Source organism: Asterias amurensis, chromosome 7 (assembly GCF_032118995.1).
Source record: "Asterias amurensis chromosome 7, ASM3211899v1".
Taxonomy (NCBI): domain Eukaryota; kingdom Metazoa; phylum Echinodermata; class Asteroidea; order Forcipulatida; family Asteriidae; genus Asterias; species Asterias amurensis.
Window position 1 is genome coordinate 17,118,648 of NC_092654.1, and position 23,086 is coordinate 17,141,733.

General features: G+C 37.9%; 1 protein-coding gene across 1 annotated transcript in view; it reads left to right on the plus strand.

Annotated features, from left to right (window-relative positions):
* LOC139940153 (protein Obscurin-like) overlaps window positions 1-23,086 on the plus strand; it is a 115,686-nt gene continuing 92,600 nt past the window's right edge. The window contains 3 exon segments of the mRNA XM_071936440.1: window positions 1-543; window positions 6,105-6,203; window positions 8,012-8,234. Coding sequence (XP_071792541.1) covers window positions 6,164-6,203; window positions 8,012-8,234 — 263 coding nt within the window. The 5' untranslated portion in view covers window positions 1-543; window positions 6,105-6,163.

A 23,086-nucleotide genomic window follows, 5' to 3' on the forward strand; every position in this document is an offset into this window, starting at 1 on the left:
GTCAGCATGTTGTCAGCAGCAGGCTACTTCGTCGTTATTTTGTGGTAAGACTGAGACTCGAAAAGAGAATTTAACCTAACTTGAACCATGGATGAACAGTTGTGTATATAGAGGAGCAAAATATTATCAACAACGTGTGGTTGTTGAAGGGAGTATTTCTACATGCTCCATGCTCCACTCGACGAAACGGACGGCGAACCATACCACCAGTGGCGCACGATGATGACAGGGGGGCTTGTCCGCAATGACTAACCCTACCTAAACGCACCGAGAAGCCAGTCACTCAACTGCTCAATCTCCTGGGATGCTCTGGCATTTGGATCGAAACCCATGGATCTTTGAGGAGCATAGATCGGGACTAAACAACCATCGTACTCTAGACTACGAACTCCTCCCACTACACTACCAACCAAGTACAAATTTACACTAAATTACAGCTTGCATTGCTGATTGCTGGTGTCTTTTGTTGTTGAAATCATCATAAAGAACCCAGGACTGACTCTACCATATAGCGCAAGGAACACTCCACCAAGTAAAGTGAAGGTAAGTAAGGAAAAGGCAGACCTAACTACCAAAGGAGGGCCTACCCTAAAGCCTGGTTCATACTTCCTGCGAATGCGAGTGCGGAAAGATTGCCGTATCCTGCCACCACCTTTCAAAAGTTTCAGTAATTTTTACGAAAACTCTCATTTGTGTGTTAATTAGATTCTAACTGGTAGGATAACTTTCCGGATCCTGCCATCTCTTTTTCACTAATTTTTAGAAAAAGGATTTTCATTGAGGTAAATTAACAGGCCTCATACTTCACAGAGGCAACGGAGGTGATTTGTCTTAGTGCTCCAGTAGAAATTTACAATTTTCTCTGCCAAAGAGAAAATGCCTTGGTGCCCTTGCCCTTTCAAAAACGAAGCATACAGCCCTGAAAATTAGATACTAATATTATTTCATATCGGATGAAAAAGTGGTGGCGATATGCGGAAAACTTTCTCTAACTTATTTCATAATGAATAAAAAAGTGGTGGCAGGATACTATATATAATATAGAAATTTGACGTCACATATTCGCAGGGAATCCGCAACAGTAGAAATGTGGGCACCACCTGCGAAAGATTCGCCGTAGTCTGTGAGGTCAAACTTTGCTTGGTGGTACTGGGCTTGAGTCATGTCAAACAAATTGGCTAGAGTAAAATTAATGTAAGCCTCACTTGTGTTAGGTAAAACCTACTACTATTACTGTTCAACTTAAAATAGTTCTACCCCCCCCCCCTAAAATAATACAACAGCCTTGGAACTGATCATTCAGTTTGTTCGATAATGAACGAATGGCTGGAAGGAAAGGGTTTTGGAGGTCATGATTAAACTATTTCCCACACCATCCTACGATGTGTATGTGATTTCATTGTCTTCACTTTTAGTATCTTCTACTTGTATCTTCCCATTGTACATCGCTGCAATAACTAAGAAGTGGAGACACAACTTTAAAGGTACTGAACATGTTTGATAATTGTCAAAGACCAGTCTTCTCACTTGGTGTTTTCCAACATAAGCATAAAATAACAAGCCTGTGAAAATTTAAGCTCAATTGGTCAATGAAGTTGAGAGAAAATGATGAAAGAAAAAACACCCTTGTTGGACAAATTTGTGTGCTTTCAGATAGGAATAAAAGACTTCTGGCTAGAAGTCTGTTATTATTTTAGTGAGAAATTACCTCTTTCTCAAAATCTATGCTACTTCTGAGGGAGCCGTTTCTCACAATGTTTTATACTATCCACAGCTCTGCAATGCTTGTTACCAAGTCAGTTTTTAAGTTAATATTTGTTTTGAGTAATTACCAAATGTGTACCTTCCCTTTAAAGCCATTAAAATACACTTTCGGAACAGAACAAAAAAAAAAAGTTCACAGATTTACAAATAACTTACAGGGTTTACAGAAGGTAAAAGTAAAAAACTTCTCTTGAAATATTATTCCATGAAATGCGATACTTTTTGAGAAAACATAGAAACAATTATCAATTCTCGACAACGAGAACTATGGATTTATAGTAAACACATGTCATGACAAGGCGAAACGTGCGGAAACAAGGGTGGGTATTCCCGTTATTTTCTCCCGACTCCAAAGACCGATTGAACCTAAATTTTCACAGGTTGTTATTTTATAAGTTGTGATACACTAAGTGTGGGCCTTTGGACAATACTGTTTACCGAAAGTGTCCAATGGCTTGAAGGAGCATTTACAGTTAAGACCTCGCTTGAGTGTCACAATCAGGATTTGAATCCACACTCCGATTTGATGCACTAGGCCTACCACTCAGCCGAGTTAATAAGAATTGTCCAAACTCCCAAAATTTAAAGACACTGGACACCTTTCGTAGGCCCTAATTGTCAAAGACCAGTCTTCTCACTTGCTGTATCTCAATGTATCTCAACATATATGCACAAAATCACAAACCTGTGAAAACTTGAACTCAATTGGTCGTCGTAGTTGCGAGATAATAATGGAAGAAAAAACACCCTTGTCACACAAAGTTTTGTGCTTTCAGATGCTTGATTTTGGGACCTCAAAATCTATTTCTGAGGTCTGAAATCAATTCAAATATTTTAGTGGAAAATTGCTTCTTTCTTGAAAACTACGTTACTTCAGAGGGAGCTGTTTCTAACAATGTTTCAAACTATCATCAGCTCTCTCTATTGCTTGTTACCAAGTGAGTTTTTATGCTAACAATTATTTTGAGTGTCCAGTGCCTTTAAAGGCAGTGGACACTATTGGTAATTACTCAAAATAATTATTGGCATAAAACCTAACTTGTTTACAAGTAATGAAGAGCTGTTGATGGTATAAAACATTGTGAGAAACGGCTCTCTCTGAAGTAATGTAGTTTTCGAGAAAGAAGTAAATTTCCATGAATTTGATTTCGAGACCTAAGATTTAGAACTTGAGGTCTTGAAATCAACCATCTAAATGCACACAACTTCGTGTGACAAGGGTTATTTGTCTTTCATTATTATCTCGCAACTTCGATGACCGATTGAGCTCAAATTTTCACATGTTTGTTATTTTATGCGACTGTTGAGATACACCAACTGTGAAGGCTAGTCTTTGACAATTACCAATAGTGTCCACTGTCTTTAAAGTCACTTTACTTGGTTTAATTTAATTTTCAACTTCTTAAAACACAAGTCACTTGCCAAATTTTTTTTACCTCAAGTCCCACCACCCCCACCCCCCTCCCCATCCCTCTCTGAAAAAAAAATGTGTCAGAAGTATGCTGTTGGGTGGTAGAAACTTTTTCAGTTGTTCACTTAACTTCTGTCGACTCTTGTATTAATAATTATGACATCATTTCATAAATTCATAATACCAGATCTTAAGGCCAAGTAAAAAAAGAAACAAGTTGTTCATCCCCGCCCGCCTCCTTTTTGGCCGCCGCCTCCTTTTTTTAAAAAACTATTTACTATTAGTATTAATAAAAAAATATTTAAAAAAAGAAATTCTGGACAAAAATCAAGTTTTTTTTTGCCCAAAGAATTTGTCTCTTTGACTCTTTTACACCTTTGCAATACAACAGCCCTTTTTGGTATTCTAAAATTCTTTAAAAACATGCATTGCATGTGATGAGATGGCTTGTTTAGATTTCAACCTGGAGTAATTTTCAATCACTTTCGGCCGTTCACTTCAGCAGTTGCCGGTTTTGCCATCAAACACCTCTTATATCGAGTGTCAACATTAATATTCTTAAGTTTTGATCAGGGTATATTAAGTGACACGTTGATTATCGGAGCCAGTTCATATTGTTACGGGTTTTAAACACTGCTAAAAAAGAATGTCTTTAACAAAAAAGAAATCAATTCTAGATTTTTCTAATGCACTCTCACTCTCCTATACCAAATTGTGGGTAACCTGAATATAAAACCCTATATATACAAATAGAGTGGAACTTGTCTAACATTCCATATTCCCGAACAAGAATTCTGAAACATAGCCTAGAATGTTTTTCTTGTGAAAATTTTTAGGATTTTTTGTGCTGGATGATTGATAGCCCGATGTTTGTTTTTCGTATCAAGTGTATCCTCCAGCAGTGGTGAGGGTTGACATTTCCTCTTTGCCAAAACACTAATCGGTATTATTAAAGAAATTGTTGGCTATAAGGAGCACTTTGGTATGCTATTTATGGACTTGAGGTTAAGGAGGGCTTACTAGAGAAAAAAGAGGTAGGGAGTGAGGCAGGTAAGCAAGGAGGGGGGGGGGGGGGTGTGGTGATACTTGTGCCATCAGCATAATTACTTCATGTGTTTTTAATTTGAGTTTTTTCTTTCCCTTCACAAAAAATAAAGATTAGTCCCTATCACAAAAATTAACTGTAATCCGATACTGAGTTGCTAATGTTTCATGTTAAAGTTTTTGGAGGGGGTTCTAAAAAAAAATCCTAAAAAAACTATTATGTCTAACATAAACAAGTTTTTTTGTTCATTTATATGGGAATTTCAAAACAAATAATTTTTTTTAAATCTGCTTTAGGCTTAGTTCGAACCATTTGTGTGGAGAGGAAATGTCTTGATTAAAACATGAGAACTCTCTATGAAACGTTGAGAACAAACCAAATTTGTTCGGAACTAATTTTTTGTGAAGCCCTATAATGCCTTGAGGTGATAATTTTCCCTGTGCACAGCTCCTTACACATATTTCCGTTGAATTTGAACCACTGCCAGGAGTCAATTAACTTGCAGAGAACTGCAGAATTAAACAAGTAAAAGTGATAATTAGAGTTGTAATTTGAGGTTAAACCCTGGAAAACCTAGAACAATACTTGAGGCAAACCTGAAGTTGCCTCCTGTTCTACTTTTCCATTGGTCCACTAACCCCCAAATTAAATAGGTTCCATTAGTCAAATTTCTTCACACTTTTTTTAAAAAAGAAGTCTCCTTACAAAGGAGATTTTCCTTTCTTAATCTCCCAATGTGAAGCAATCTAGTTAAAAGAAATAGCCTTTTATAGCTAGTTAAAACTAGTTCCCGTTTGCCTTTTTGCTAAACAAGATCCTTCTCAGTTAGTTCGCTCCAGGTGCTTTCAGATGCCTTTAAAAGCTTCAGGAAAATGTTGTCTCAATTGGTCATCGAAGTTGCAATAGAATAGTGAAAGAAAAAAAAAAACACTTGCTGGTTACCAAGTTAGTTTTTATGAAAATTAATATTTTGGGTACTTACTAATAGTGTCCAGTGCCTTTAAATGTGTTATAACTATTTTTTGAAAGATAATCTGCAACGGCCGTAACAAACAAGTACATTGTCTTAATGTATAGAAAAATAGTTTTCAAAACACTGAAAAATTTTATACACTCATGAAATGTAACGCCTTTTAACTTGCCCCTGCCCCTTAGTTACGCCACTGATAAACAGTGCACTGCTTTTAATTGATTGACATTTTTAATCTGGCCAGATCGGATTTGCCGCCTTAGTTCATGGACTGCCAAAAGCATCAATGATCTGGTTGTGGGGAACAAACCCCAGTTTTCTTGACTTGATGCCAAAGAATCTGCAGCAGAAAGCATTCTCCCATAACCAATCTGCATTCTTACAAATGTTTGCAAACAACTCCCAAAGTATCAGGAGATCAACATGGTGTGATTTTCTTTTTTACACCTTACAAGACTGCATTCTTTCATATAATCCCCTGGCTTCCGAAATTCCTCATTCACATAAATCACCCTTCAAGTAGCCCATCATTAGGCCTACCCGTCATAATTGTAAACCTGATCAAATTAAACTATTGAGGATTAGCCAGGCTATGTGCTGGAGACGAGCCATAAAAAACCTCTCAATGAAACCTTGATTTCGAAGAGCCCCTCTTCAAATCCTTTAACCATCTGCCTTGCCAAAATGAGCAAAGATTGTAACATCACTCTGAGATCAAAGGAACACCGATTAGCAATGAGTTGTACACCCTTTAACTGCGATGATACACTTAATTAGATGTTCACAGGGTGGACAAGGTTTCCTAATCCCATAACAATACCACATGCCTGACTAGAATCTCGTCTTCATAGCTTAATCTTGGCGTATTGTGTAAATCTTAACAGAAGAGCATGATCCTGTCTTATGATCTGTAGGTCAGTGACATCAGTGTTTAACCCTTTGGACGTTGAGGTGACCGTCGGACCGTAACATTATGAGTAGTCAGTCTTGCCAGGTTTTGAAGAAGATACAAGGTATGTAAGATTCGTACTTCTATTATTGTTGTTTTTAATTTTTTGAAGTGTTACTTCCTAGTTGGTTTGGGGGTTGAACTAGGAAATATTGAGAACTTATGACCTTAGGAATATTGATTCCTTCTCCTCAGCTCTCCTAAGCTTTTTATTTTAATTTCCTTCCTGTAGCTCCTACTAGGAGTGACTTTGAGCCATGTTTGGGGCGGGAAAACTTAAAAAAAAAAATTGAAAAAAAATCACTGCTGCTCTAGCCTAATTACTGAGCCATTATTTTTGCAGTCTCCATATTTTGTCAGTATGGTTGTTCGGGTGGCAGACAGACGTCATACAACTTATCTGCCGTATAGCCAGGGATCACACCCAAATGTATGATACAACCTGGGAAATGGCAGCAGGGATGCAACTTTTTATTTTGAATATCAAGTAATGTGAAACTGATTGGGTAATTTTTTAAAATGCTGCTCCAATCAAGTTTTCTACGTTTCAAAACTCAAAATTATTTGGATTTTACCCAGTCAGTTTCCATTGTGGTTTACTACTTGATGTATTCTAGTTTGGAAAAGCAGTCTTAAAAATGCATTCCTGTGGCAGTTCCGTTTGTTTGCCCATTGTCCTTATTGCATCCTCCCATAGACTTTGTACACAAAATTCTTTATGCAGCATCCATGGAGACTTTTTGCTTTTGTCTTTGATATTTTTACTGAATATTGTAATGTTATTACTATTACTTTTATTATTATCATTAAACCAAGGATGCCTCATAAGTTAATTTAATCATTGTACTTCCCAAGCCTGAGGAAACTTGTAAAAAGGGTGCATGTGAACCAGAATCAAGGGTTTTAACCAGTTTTAACCCCTAACTGTTCCTCCATAAATAAGTGTTCCTGGTTCTTTTACGTGCGCTACCGAGACCAATTTCATAAAGCACAAAAAGTTGCTAACCATAAAGAAATAATGCTAAGAACTGTAGGATAAGGTTACCAACCAAATTACCATTTCATGTGTACCATTTGTGACTGATTTTCTGCTCATTTTTGCTTAGCAGGAAATTGTTAAGCAATTACATGCACTGCCAATCCTCGTACACTAAACTTATAGCTGTCTATTCCTAAGCAAAAAAACAATTATGCTTTATATGACACTTGTGACATCACCAGGACTCTAACCCATACTCGGCTGATCAGAATACCTCTCAGCCATGATACACTGTAGTATAGTGTGGCAAATCTGATGAACTGACAAAGCTAGTAAAAAGGTCAGACTGAAAATCTGAAGAAAATATATATATATGCCATTTATTTAGGTGATTTCAACCATCACTAAAAACCCTGTCCATTAAATCTTTGGTTTTACAGAAATAAGTTTTACAAATTATTTGTGAGGCTTGGCACCTTTTTCTGTCACTTCGCAGTGTAGCTAAGTGCACCCTTGTTGCCAGAAATAGTGGATGGATGAATAGCCCCCTCTTGAGACTCACATTGTGGTCTGAGAGATACTATCATCAGGCCTGGATTTTCATTTGTGAGCATGTTGAAAGGGCAAAGCCAATTTCAATTTGCAAAGGGCGCGCACACTTCCACTGAAACGTTTTCCAGTCAATAGGAAACTTTTGAAGGGCACCAAGGCCAAGACCAGGGGCAACAGGGGCCATGGCCTCCGTTGCATGCAGGTCATTCCAGGCCTGTGACATACATTCAGATAATACTTGGCGTAAACATTACACTTCACCTTAGCACTTTTTGTAAACATCGCCCTCTTGTGATATTAACCCTCCTCATGTCAGCTGTCTCTTGCCTCTCCCATCTTAGAGTCCAGCGCCGACGGTGATACTTTTGACACGGCCTCTGAGGTGGAAGATGCCCCAGGGTTTGCTCAAGGGCTAGTTGATCAGACTGTTAAAGAGGGCGAGCCGGTGAGGTTGACGTTTATTAAGACCACAGGGTATTCCGAGGTTCCTGAAGTGACGTGGTTTCGGAACGGAAGAGAAATCCAAACTCACGAGGACTTCAGCATCTCTTCAGATGGTGATATGTGAGTAACTTTTTGTTTCTCTCTCTTTTCTTAAAACTGGAAATTTAGTGTTCTAATGATATATGTAATTAGCTTAGGGGACAGTTGTCATTGTTTTCACAGTCATGCCTTCAGAACTTTGGTGGTGGGGAGGAGGGGGGGGGATGTTGGATTGTGGAGGTCATTAACCATTCACGATATTAATGATAATGGATGGGGGGGCGGGGCAGTGGGGGTGATTGTTACTGAAAACCTTGTATTACTCTACAACATCATTAAAGGGATGGGATCTTAAAAAACAACTTATTTTCTGTACAACCGTGAAATCTTTGGACAACACCATAGCTTGTCAATGTAATAATGTTTTTTAAAACTTCTTTTTTGGGGTCTGTTCCCTCAAGTGGAACAACGGATGCGTTCAATTAGCTTCCCTGGGGCGACCCCGCGGTGCTCACTCGGGTGTGCCCCTGACAAGAGCTAATTGGACGGTCACTCACCCTCTCGTGGTGACGTCCATGCACCTGGGGCCAGCCCCCAAGTGACCCACTCCACAAGCAGGGCACTTGGGGCTGACCCAGGTGAGCCCCTGGAATGACGTCAAAGCTATTCGAATGTACCGGGGGCAGACAGAGTCGACCCAGGGAAGCTAATCGAACGCACCCATTAGTTGGGTGGGGGGGGGGCATGCTTCATGAATACCCCTTTTACCACTTATGTACCTTATAACTCTTGAGCAGGGGTGCTTATTCCATGGGGTATGCCTATTTGCTGGGATAGATCAGGGGTAAAGCAATTTAAGTGTAAAAGGGCCACCCGTTACCCGTTACTCCCCGGGGTTGCCCTTGGGGAATAGAAAATTAATTGGTAGTGTGAAAAGGGCTTTACCCCCCTAGTCATTCCTCCAAATCAAGGTTTAAGCTTTTAACTCATTGGGAGCAGGGTTTTATAATATTTATAAAGCGCCTAGTTACAAAAGTTTTGAAGAGCTACTATATGAATCAACAATAATCATAGCAACTTAGCATAAAAGCAAATTAGTTGTTTAAACATGAAGGATTCAAGAGATGATGCCTGACGATCATGGAGAGGTAGGCCTACATGTGGATTGTTCCATGTTGTTCTTGAATGTTGTAATCATAATATTGTTGATAGAGTTACTTTCAGGGTACGTTATCCCCTTATTATTTGGGATGAAATCATTGTGGCTGACAGTGACATCATGGTTTTTTTATTGTGTCAACAACAACACCTAAATTTGTTTTCAGGTGACATTTTGAAAGAGTGACAAATATTTTAAATGTGAACCTAATATTCTATTATGTGCAGTGTTATTTGGTGATCAACCATTCCTGGCTCCCCCATTCTTCATGTAAGCATCACAAAAAATTAGAAAGGACTTTTTAAAAATGTAATCGAAGATGGAAATTACATCTGGACTGTTGTAGGCTGGCCTGTATGCTTTGTTTTTTGAAAAGGTCAAGGGCACCAAGGCATTTTCCATTGGTCAAGGGCACCCTAGGAGGAAATTGTAAATTTTGAATGAAGGGTTTCAAGGGCACCAAGGCAATGACCAGGGGGCATGGAGGCAATCGTTGTTGTTGCCTCCGTGAAGTATTAGGCCTGTTAATGTTTCTGTGAACTTTATTTTATGCTCACATGGTGGATGGCTTTACCATAACATTACTGTACAGTAAGCAATAGGGTTGACTGCTTCTAGTTCTACATGAAGTTATGACATTTACAATATGTACTGATATTCCCTAGACTCCCCGAGCAATGCATTCTCTGTTTTGTTTTTTAGTTTGGAGGGGGGAACAAACTTTTCATCTCCGGAGCATTGCGTGAGAATCGACAGTAATTTCAGCAATTGTAAATCAGGTTAAATATAAAGCATAGTCTGGAAAAGAAGCAGTTTGTATTTTGGGAAGAGATTTGTTGTAGAGATTCCATGAAAATAGGCAACAAATAACAGATGGTGTCTCTGCCAAAACCCTCGATCATGTAATGTATATAGAACTTCATCTTTGTTATGTCACAGAGGTAGGTTATCTCAAGTATTCAGGAGATTGGAGTCTGGGTTTTTCTTCTTCGTCTGATTATGTCCTTGGGACGGATAAATTCAGATCTTCACTGGGTGAATTGACAAAACATAGACAACATACCGACGAGCTCCAAAGATTCCATAGAATGTAACAACCGTGTTTTCATTTTGTAAATTTAAAGTTTCTTCGTTTAGAATCTATACCACGCACAGAGCACTGTTTATTATGAAGAGAGGTAAAATTCTTGTAGAGTCAATCTTTGTCAAATTTGCCATGTGTGTAGCGAATGATTCATCTTGTAATTCACCTGGCAAAATGCCACACAAGAACTGTGTTTTGCTTGTTGAGATAGGATTTGTAAATAATTTCTGCACCAAAAATAATTTAAGAATAATAATGATAAGCTGGCATTTATAGAGCTCATTTTTCATAGGATGCAAAGCGCTTGGATGTCTCCAACACAGATCGTAATCAACATCAAAGATGGCACAAAACAAATAAAATCACTTTCAACAAAACAAGTGAGTCTTCCACAATTTTTTTTATATATTTTTTTTTGATTGCTAAGGGCCTGTTACAAATGCCTGACAAAAAAACAGGCTGACAAAACAAACAACTATTTTTCATTGTTTTGACTAAATTGGGTCCACCTATCAAATATTTGACACTATACAGATTGGATGGTGTCAATGGAAAACGACAAAATGTTTTTTCCCCGAAAGGTTATTAAGTAATATGCCTTTATAGGCACTGGACACCTTTGATAATGGTCAAAGACCTGTATTCTCACTGATTGTATCCCAGCATAACCTGTGAAAATATCCACTCTATTGGTCATCAAAGTTGCAAGAAAATAATGAAAGAAAAAAACACCATTGTTGCACAAATTTGTGTGCTTTCAGATGCCCAATAAAAGGCCTTTGAATACTTGAGTGAGAAATTACCTCTTTCTCAAGATCTATGTACTTCAGGGGGAGTCATTGCTCACAATGTTCTATACTATCAACAACTGTTCTCTATTGCTCATTACCAAGTAAGTTTGTATGTTAACAACTATTTTGAGTAATTACCAATAGTGTCCAGTGCCTTTAAGTGTAAATTGAATACATACATATGGGAATGTGACATGCTGAACAAGTGTACATGTACACGCAACCTCTTCCTAACGTCATGTCTGACGAGGAAACAGGATCAAGAACATTGTGATGTTATCGCTTTATTTTGAGACGGACAAATTCCCGGTGCACGCAGCTATTTGTTAGTATCATTAATTCAGTACTACACTAAATTACTGCTTAATGTCCACTGTCATGTATCGTGGCAGGTGTAATTAAAGAGAATAGTCTTGATGATCCTTGAAAGACAACCATTCTTGAAAGACACAAACTGAAAGTAAACAAATCTCAACAATGTCATTCATTACGAATCCTACAAACTGATGAATTTGAAGAGTAAATGCCAAGCCTTGAATAACACACATGCCACGGCCTCTGTTGCCCCGAGTCTTTGTGCACTCACTCATAAGAGATTTTCACATGGTTGTAGCCGCAAGTTTACTAATGATGAATAGTTTCTCCTTATTTCTCCACACCTTGCAAAGCTTCAAACAATACTTATCCAGTGACTTTAACATTTGAAAATGAAAACGGCCTTGCCCTCTCAACATGTTCAAAAATGAAATTCCATGCCTGATGCCATCATAAACTACAAACCCAGCAAATGACCAAAGTCTGGAAGGAAGTTCTAGGAAATTGACTTCAAGATGACCCACATCATTTAAGAATCCTACATTCCATTTGGGTCAGCATCTCACTCTCTTACCAATAGACTGATCCATTAAGCTTCGCCCCATTGCGTATTGACCAATCACAACGCAGCAAAGGTCCGACAAATAAAGTCCGACATGCATGCGCATATGCTTGGCGCGCGCGGTAGAGTTGTGCAGAAAGGCATTGAAGAGGCCCACGTGTTCTTGCTCACAGGTGCGTCGTGGTAGAGCCTATTGGATCGGTCTATTACAGTTTGTATGTCAACTACCCTAGAATTTCCAGTCAATGAAGCAACAGTGATCTGGGAATCCCCAAATGCTATTTTCCTAATTTTGATATTACTTCAGTAATAACTTTATTTTGGTGGAACTGGTATAAACTGTAAACTTTCAAACTAATCAATAATTTATGTTGGTTATTTACAAAATTCTGTACATTGGCCTTAAAGGCAGTGGACACTATTGGTAATTACTCAAATTAATTATTAGCATAAAACCTTACTTGGTAACAAGTAATGGAGAGCTGTTGGTAGTTTAAAAAATTGTGAGAAACAGCTCCCTCTGAAGTAACATAGTTTTTGAGAAAATTCTCACTAAAATATTTGAGTTTGATTTCGAGACCTCAGACAAAATCAAGCATCTCAAAGCACACAACTTATGCAACACGTGCAATTTTTTCCATTATTCTCTCGCAACTTTGATAACCAATTGAGCACAAAATTTCACAGGGGTTCGCCCCGGTGTTCGGCTGTGGCTGCTTAATGCGCCGTAGCACCTTGTAAGCCCTTTTAAGGTGCTAACTAGATGGGTCTCAGAATTCATCACTGCAATTACCTATCTTTCTAAGAGTTTATACTCAGCACCTTGAGTACCTTGTTTGGTAGATACGTGCGCTATATAAGACTTCAATATTATTATTATTATTATGCATAAGTGAGAAGACTGGTCTTTCACAACTTCCAATATTGTCCAGTGTCTTTAATTAAAACTAACTGCCATCAAAACTGCCAACTTCAAAACCAGTAAATGACTAAAGTCTCGAAGGAAGTTCTCCGAGACTTCAAGATGACCCACATCAATTAAGAATCCTACATTCCATTATGGGTCAGCATCTCACCATCTCACCCATTGCAGTTTGTACGTCAACAAACCCCAACTGTCGCACCAAGAAGACGTTTATATTAAGAATTTCCAGTCAATGAGGCCTTTTTATTTATAGCTTGTTTTTGACGCTCATAGAGTAACTTATCTACTTGAACCGTCAAGTAACAACTGCTAGACCGACTCTTTTACACAGTATGACGTGAATCGTCATTAAGATCACATTCATCATGTTACATGACTTATGATACATTCTGACATTAAAGACATGATACATGAACAGCAATAATAAAAAATCAAATAAAAATGAAAAATATTATAAATTTTATGATTTTCATTCCAAAACCACAGACTTAAAAAAAAATTAAACGCAATACCACTTCTGAAAACCTGAGAAACTCTGACTTACTGCAGTCTGTAAAAATACTTGACATTGTCATTTTGCTTCATGTCTATGCGTTAAGTTTGCATTTGGCGATTTGGTAATGCGGCCAAAGTGTTTGGGAAGCATGCACCTTTCTCCCACATGGCAGTGTTCCAGATGAAGAGTCGATCTGGTTCAACCATAGAGCAGTGCAAACTGCTGTTAGTGCTACTGTTATTGTGCTACTCAAATAACAGTCAATATCAATCAATATACTTTATTTCCACTCAACCAATTAGTAGTACATACAGGTACATTAAATACAGAATTTAAGGTGATTAAGTTGTGGGGTCTCAGAAAAGCAAAGCTTGTACAGTTACGTGTAGCTTAAAGGTATCAGTTGCATAAAGATTTGTAGTATGTACATATTACACACTTCATGTACAATGTAACAAGATATACTTTTAAGTTTAGGGCAGTGGACACTATTGGTAATTACACAAAATAATTATTAGCACAAAACCTTACTTGGTAACGAGTAATGGGGAGAGGTTGGTAGTATAAAACATTGAGAAAAACGGCTCTCTCTGAAGTAACATAGTTTTTGAGAAAGAAGTTATTTTCCATGAATTTGATTTGGAGACCTTATATTTAGAATTTGAGGTCTCGAAATCAAGCATCTGAAAGCACACAACTCCGTGTGACAAGGGTGTTTTTTCTTTCATTATTATCTCGACCAATTGAGCTCAAATTTTCACAGGTTTGTTATTTTATGCATATGTTGAGATACAGCAAGTGAGAAGACTGGTCTTTGACAATTACCAATACTGTCCACGGCCTTTAATAAAAACATTAGTAGATTCGACTTTCAGATTTGTCGATGTATTTCTCTACTTATTTTCATGTTATGTTTATGAATCGTGTTTTCTACCTTGAATGATGTTTTGATTGGTAACTGCTTCTGCTAAGCAAGCTCATTCTCTTGCTTAGCAATTTTGTTTGATCAATATCTCAATAAATGTTCCTGCTAAGCATGGCTTGTTTTCTTGCTTAGCAAATTCGTGCGATTAATATCTCAGTAGGTTTAGCCTCTTCTCAAGCAGCTACTTAACAATGATTGTACTGTTGATAGTGCACATTCCTATTGAAAGATACTCTACACCATGCATGACCAGAGTCTAACAGTGAAATTACACGCACCCCTGGTGTTATAATCCCTCCTGTCTTGCTCTAATTGGTAGATCTGGATTCGGGGAAAGGAATTCCTTCACACACCCGATAAAATAATTCATCAATTACAGGTATATTTATAAAACAACTGCATGAGTTGGGGAGAATTTTAAAGGTACTGGACACCTTTGATAATTGTCAAAGACCAGTCTTCTCACTTGGTGAATCCCATTGTATGCACAAATACCAAATCTGTAATAATTTTTACTCAATTGGTCATCGAAGTTGTAAGAGAATAATGAAAGAAAAAACACCCTTGTTGCACAAATTTGTGCGCTTTCAGATGCTTTTAAGAGTCCCTGCCTGTAAGAATGTACCAAATTAGGGGGGGGTGTGATTTATGGGTTCGCAGATCTTCTTCCAAAAAATTAGAGTGATACACCATCATACCAAACGAATAAATCCAAAATTTTAGTTCGCTGACGCTTTCGGTTTTGGAGTTACCAGTTATCAAAGTTTGGGCCAAAAAGCCCTCGAGAAACGAATAGTACATTCCCTGTAAACACAAAAACCAGCGCCAAGGTCATCCCAACAAAAGTAAAACATTTTTTGAAACCTCCAGTTGGGCTTATATCAAAAGTAAAAAAAAAAAGTTGGGATCTCGTTGGCGCGTCATGTTACGCGCACCTGAACCTTTGACGAACAGTGCCCTCGTGCCATTTTCAACGCCTCATAACTCAGCGCGCCTATAGGATCCCATGAATTAAACAAGTTCAAATGAAAGAGCTTGCATCCCTAAAACAAATTTAAGTGCAAAGTGCGTGGGATCTCGTTGGCGCAGAGAGATAATAGAGGTCAAAGTTCAAATTTTACCAATATATTGCGTTTTCGCACCTCCATAACTTCGCGCGCCAACAACAAAAAATTGTTTTTATGGCAACTGGGTATTGGAACAGTTTTCATCTAATGACAAATGGAAAAAGAATCTTGGGATCTCTGCATCTTGCATGTCAAAAGATTTTTTGAAAATTTTCTAAAGTATTGCCATTTCACACATTTTTGCCTAAATTGGGACAACATTCACTTTTCTCATCACTGTAAGTATCTGTGGCAAATGAAACTACACTACTGCCTATTTTGGGCGATTTTGCGTCGTCTAGAAATCCACGCGCCAATATGATCCCATTAAGTTGTCCGCATTTTATGATTATATAGATTCTCAGCAACAAATAAAAAGCAAAAATCAAATGGGATTTGAGTGGCGCTAACAAATATTACAGATCAAAAGTTCGCAATACATGCCTATACTTATGCATTGCTGTGGCAACCGAAGTGAGAAATATCCCCCAATTTGAAAATGTTGGCAAACCATGAAGGGGATAGGTCTCCAAAGTGAATTTTGGTCAAGATATAGACTGGACTTGTTTTTACAAATGGTGTTAGTTTAATGTTGGTGGGTAACTGTTGCCAAGGTCAAAGGTTACAAAGAATATGGCTGTTTTTGATATTTTCTGTCAAGAGCCAACTTCAGAGCCTTTTCAAGATTTTATTTAATGAACAAGGGCTCTATCCTTTATGTTGGGGAAAACCACTTATAATATCTAGGCACATGTGATTGTCCCAAATTAATTATAGAGCCCTCGTTCATTTGATAAAATGTTGACATGGCTTTGAAGTTGGCTCTCCACAGAAAATATTGGTGTTTTGTAATTCATTTTCTGTGGAGAGCCAACTTCGAAGCCCTGTCAACATTTTATCAAATAAGGAAGGGCTCTATAATTAATTTGGGACAACCATATGTGCCTAGATATTATAAGTGGCTGTCCCAAACTGAAAAGATAGAGCCCTTGTTCTTTAAATAAAATCTTGAAAAGGCTCTGAAGTTGGCTCTTGACAGAAATATAAAAAACACCCATATTCTGTGTAACCTTTGACCTTGGCAACAGTTACCCACCAACATTAAACTAACACCATTTGTAAAAACAAGTCCAGTCTATCTCTTGACCAAAATTCGTTTTGGAGACCTATCCCCTTCATGGTTTGCCAACATTTTCAAATTGGGGGATATTTCTCACTTTCGGTTGCCACAGCAATGCATAAGTACAATATGTATAGGCATGTATTGCAAACTTTTGATCTGTAATATTTGTTAGCGCCACTCAAATCCCATTAGCTTTTTGCTTTTTATGTGTTGCTGAGAATCTATATAATCATAAAATGCAGACAATTTAATGGGATCATATTGGCGCGTGGATTTCTAGACGACGTAAAATTGCCCGAAATAGGCAGTAGTGTAGTTTCATATGACCTTTGACCTTTGTTATATTGGTGGGCCAACATGATCCCAATTATTTTTCAATTGAAATCTGTTTAGGAACACTCAACTTAACCAAATACAAAAAAACATTGATGGGATCTTGTTGGCACAGATACTTACAGTGATGAGAAAAGTGAATGTTGTCCCAATTTAGGCCAAAATGTGTGGAATGACAATACTTTAGAAAATTTTCAAAAAATCTTTTGACATGCAAGATGCAGAGATCCCAAGATTCTTTTTTCATTTGTCATTAGATGAAAACTGTTCCAATACTTAGTTGCCATAAAAACAATTTTTTTTTGTTGGCGCGCGAAGTTACGGAGGTGCAAAAACGCAATATATTGGTAAAATTTGAACTTTGACCTCTATTATCTCTCTGCGCCAACGAGATCCCACGCACTTTGCACTTAAATTTGTTTTAGGGATGCAAGCTCTTTCATTTGAACTTGTTTAATTCATGGGAACTTATAGGCGCGCTGAGTTATGAGGAGTTGAAAATGGCACGAGGGCACTGTTCGTCAAAGGTTCAGGTGCGCGTAACATGATGCGCCAACGAGATCCCAATTTTTTTTTTTTACTTTTGTTATAAGCCCAACTGGAGGTTTCAAAAAATGTTTTACTTTTGTTGGGATGACCTTGGCGCACATTTTTGTGTTTACAGGGAATGTACTATTCGTTTCTCGAGGGCTTTTAGGTCGAAACTTTGATAACTGGTAACTCCAAAACCGAAAGCGTCAGCAAACCAAAAATTTTGGATTTATTCGTTTGGTATGATGATGTATCACTCTAATTTTTTAGAAGAAGATCTGCGAACCCATGAATCACCACTTGGTACACTCTTACAGGCAGGGACTCTTAAAACAAAGTATTAAAAGACTTCCAGGCCTGAAGCCTTTTAATATTTGAGTGACAAATTACCTTTTTCTCAAAAACTGTGTTACTTCAGGGGGAGCTGTTTCTCACAATGTTTTATACTATCAACAGCTCTCCATTGCTCATTTATACCAAGTAAGTTTTTTATGCTAACACATATTTTGAGAAATTACCAATAGTGTCAAGTGCCTTCAAGCAAGTCTGTTGTGTTCTTGATAGTCCCAGGGAGGTTGTGGGAGGGAATGTGACACAAAGGGTATCAGGTATTGTTGTGGCAAGGTAGATTTACTCATGGAGGAAGGAAGAGAAGGAGCTCGAACGAAGGGACTTCAAAAAACGACCCCGTGGTACCGCAACCGTTTAACGACACCTCGTAATCACCCACATACCTTACACAGACAATGGGCGACCTGGCGTATGTGAGTTTGCGCGTGCGCACTTGGTTCTTCACTCAACTATGGTGTCGTATGTCGTATGGATATAATACAGAAAAACAAGACCTGATAAAAATTGTGTACACTTGTGCTCACCAAATCGAAAAACACAATTGAATACCAACCACCCTCGTGTGCTAATACCCAAATTTTGAACCACCGCTAGTGACCGGAAAGTCACAAAAAATGTAAAAATATGCCATGATGTTTCCGTGAAACACCACAAACGGTAAATGAAAATGTGTATATTCACAATTCTTGTCTCCAATGATTCAAATTTACACGCAGGCAAGAGCGCAGACTGGCGGTACCACACGTTCTGTACATAGAGATTTAATCCTACTCGTTAATCGGCCGTCCAGCAGTGGAGGTCTCCTATCTTTTTCCACTGGTCAGACAGGGGCATTGTCAGAGTATTCTTTTGTTACTCTGCGGTTTTGCGGATCGTTCGAGCTCCTTCTCTTGCTTCCTCCATGATTTACTATAGAAAGGAATGGCAACTTGCTACTGGAATATTACAATCAACCCCCATATATAATGCCCCAGTCACAACACAAACTAATAAATCTGCAGATAAGAAAATGCTAAGTTGATTGTAAATATTTAGTCTGGTAATAGAAACCAATGAAAGAAAAGACAAGGCAATCGATTTTCGTGGTTTTAAATGATATTTTTTCTGACTTTGACATAGTTTTTCGGCGTAGCTGTATCAACTTCCTAAGCAGTGATGTTTCCCAGATGGTTTATCACTTGATACAAATTTTTAAAGCTCAATGCACCCTTGCCCCCTGTTCCCCCACTCCCATGAAGCAAATCACCTTGATCTGTCATGATCTTTCCTCTATTTGTGATGATTTTAAACAATACAGCATACATCTTTGTAATGCCACTGGTATGTATACAGTTGAGACCAGGCATAATTTTCTTTCTACTTTAGTCGATTTCCAATTTGTTTTGCCCTTGGAAAAATCAGGAACTTTTTTGTCAATAAGACCTAAAAAGTATGTTAAAGGCAGTGGACACTATTGGTAATTATCAAGAACTAGTCCTCACAGTTGGTGTACCTCAACCTGTGCAGAAAATAACAAACCTGTGAAAATTTGAGCTCAATCGGTCATCGAAGTTGCAAGCAAAAAAAAACACCCTTGTCGCACCATGGTCACACAAAGATGTGTGCTTTCTTCAGATGCTTGATTTTGAGACCTCAAATTCTAAATGGGAGGTCTTGAAATCAAATTCCTGGAAAATACTTTCTCGAAAACTACGTCACTTCAGAGGGAGCAGTTTCTCACAATGTTTTATACTAGCAACCTTTCCCCATTACTCGTTACCGAGTAAGGTTTTATGATAATAATTATTTTGAGTAATTACCAATAGTGTCCACTGCCTTTAAAGCCTAAATACATGTAGGTCAGCCCTCGTACTCTATAAAATTCGTAAAAAATACTGTATAAAGGTCTCTATAAAAGTCCTGGTTGGGACTCAACATATCACAGCTTCACCCAGATTTTTGTTGAAAGCACAGGAAAAAAATACACTGGAAGGTGGAAGGGTAAACATGCACAAGTATGTCAACATTGTGTCTTTTGTAGTAAGTATTCGCTTTCTTAGATCTTATTTCAGATTTCAGTTGTTGAATTCCAGGCTTCATCTTGTGTTTCTTAACACAATAAGCTGAATTTCAGTTGACACCAGTTGGTTTCAGAGTTACTTGCAATTCTGTTGCTCCTAAAGCTTTGACTGTTTTCTTGTAGCCTAGATGTATAGAAATTTGAGAAATGATTTTTGTAAACAGCGGTTGGCTATGACTTGTGCCAAAATATTCATACATAGCTTTTCAGCTAAATGCAGTTCTTGAAACGCATCAGCATAATACAAAATTGAATGTTTAGGAAAACACTGAAATGTGCTAGCGTCAAAATTGTAGACTCCCCTCGTTTTTGAGACTCTATAAGCGTAGAAAGCGTACTCTTGATTAGTAGTCTCCATTTTTTTCTTTTTTTTCTTTCTCTTACATCTGTTATGTAGGCATGTCTATCATATCGCCTGATCGTTTACAAATAAAAGAATTGAAGCAAAACACATTTAAAAAATATTTTCCTAGTAAAACACTGAAATGTACTGGGCGATGAAATTTTAGCCCCCTTGTATTTGAAACTTTATCAGCGTACTATTGATGTGGGAGTCTAGAATTTTCTGTTTTTTTTCTCTTTCTTTTCCATCTGTTATGTATCTATCATATTGCATGTTTGTTTACAATGCAAGAATGAAGCAAGTATGTGTACAGATGATGTTGGGTCAGTTTGCCCTCCAGTTCTTGTCAACATTCCATTCCTTCATCGTTCTCCTCTTCAGGCTGGTTCAAATGATGGCCTATGGATGCAATTAGCATGACCCCAAATGATTCAGATGTCCTGGAACTTGGAGTTCACTGATCATCTCAATCGATCAATCTTAAAAAGTATGAGGCAGGGCCTGAAAATAATGCACTGAGGCCAGTGATTTTAGTGTCAGGCCAGTAAACTCATGACCAGACAAAGCCCAGTGGTCTTGTGTTTTTGTAGCTTTGTGAAAAAATGTTGGCTATGAATCAGATTGTATCTTACAAATTCTCATGAGTAACACTTACACATAAAACAAACAAGATATATCTAGATATACTAGATCTTTTCATTCTTGTCTAGTAAAACTTTTGTTCTTTAAAGGCAGTGGACACTATTGGTAACTACTCAAAATAATTATTAGCATAAAACTTTACTTGGTAATGAGTAATGGGGAGAGGTTGATGGTATAAAACTGGTGAGAAATGGCTCCCTCTGAAGTGACATAGTTTTCGAGAAAGAAGTATTTTTCCACGAATTTGATTTCGAGACCTCACGTTTAGAATTTGAGGTCTCGAAATCAACCATCAACTTCGTGTGACAAGGGTGTTTTTTCTTTCATCAGTGACCATCAGTTAACCTATACATTATAGCCAAAGCCAAGTCAAGTTGTTGACCATAAATCTTTGGCCTTATTGATTGTCAGTACTTATGACCTGCTTATATTGGCCCTAATGGGTTTTAGTTAACTACAAGTTGTGTCTGGGGTCATAAATCTTTGGCCTTGGCCTTTTAAGCCAGTGACCAGCCTTAATCTTTCTCTGTCAAGAAAGGCATCTCCCAACTGTGAATCAAAATATCAGAGTTAGTTTGTTGAACTTTAAAGCCAGTGGACACTTTCGGTAAACAGTGTTGTCCACGGCCACACAACTTATATACAAAATAACAAACCTGTGAAAATTTAGGCTAAATCGGTCATCGGAGTCGGGAGAAAATAACGGGAAAACCCACCCTTGTTTCCGCACGTTTCGCCGTGTCATGACATGTGTTTACTATAAATCCGTAATTCTCGTTGTCAAGAATTGATAATTGTTTTAATGTTTTCTCAAAAAGTAAAGCATTTCATGGAATAATATTTCAAGAGAAGTCTTTTACCATTACCTTCTGTAAACCCTGTAAGTTATTTGTAAATCTGTGAACTTTTTTTTTTTCTGTTCCGAAAGTGTACAGTGGCTTTAAATTCAAACTTTTTTCACTATCACTTCATACTATCACATTTTCTGAAAAATAAGCATCTTTCTTGACTTGAGTAACTAATAGTAACAAAAACAGTAAAAATAGTTTGTATTAATTGCTAATGAGCTTTTTTACAAGGGAATGTTTTCATTAGGGGTGTCTTTTGTTGACTTTTGATAAAAAAAAAAAAGGCTGTGCCCAACTTTATGGCTCTGCTTACTGTACGCAAAGAACTGGCGCTTGTGGAAGTAGGAAATTAGCGCTTTCGTCAAGCGTATTTCACAGGTTAGCAGGAAATTTAGCTTGTGCGTGTGCAAACTCCCCGTTACTAGGCATTCTTTGCTTACACAGCTAGCGCAGAAATTCACTGTAGAATGGTGATCGTAAGCGTAATTCGGCCGTAAGCAGAGCCACAAAATTGGGCCCAGAATGAAAGTATCTTTCAAATAAAAAGGAGAGGAGAGAAAATGCTGTTCTCTCCCTTTAAACCAATTAAAGAGCAAAATTCTTAAGTTGACCACCGTGGTGACCTGTGGCCCTCTGGTCTATTCCAGAGAGTCAACTATTCCTCTAACAGTGTTTGTTTGGCCTTTAAGGAAAAATGGATTGAAATTAATGAGGACTCTGTGGTAGGTAGAGAGATGATCCCGACGGCTCTGTGATTATACATGCAACTGAAGCTTTGGGTGTGGGATAGGGTTGGGGGGGGGGGGTTAGGGTTGGGGGGGGGAGAGGAGAATATGTATGAAGTTACTGTTGCTGTTAAAAATTAAGGATGAAATGACTTGCAATACTTTGTGTTTGTGTGAAAACACTTGGGGTGTACATGTACTCTATTAATGTCGCTGTATTCGTATACAAAATCTGACAGTTTTACAAGGAAAACATGTTCTAGTCAATTCTTTGTTCAACCCCAAAATAATGAACAACAATACTATGTGTGGGCGTTTGGTGAGGATCATACAGTTCAAATGAAAAGTCTCTAATAAAGAGTTAAACAAAGCAAGCTCTCTACTATTATACGTGTAATTTTGTATACAAAGTATGTATTTGTAATTTGAGGGCTACAAAAAGACAAATATGAATTACCCTTTAGGGAGTCCATCCCATTAGTTATGTGTCAGGGGAAACAAATTGAAATAACAGAGTGTTTTGATTGACAGAGCATGTGTTTTCAATAGTTACATGGGCACTTGAAACTGAGCCAAGATAAGATAATAGAGATTGTAGTAGTGTTTTAATGGTTT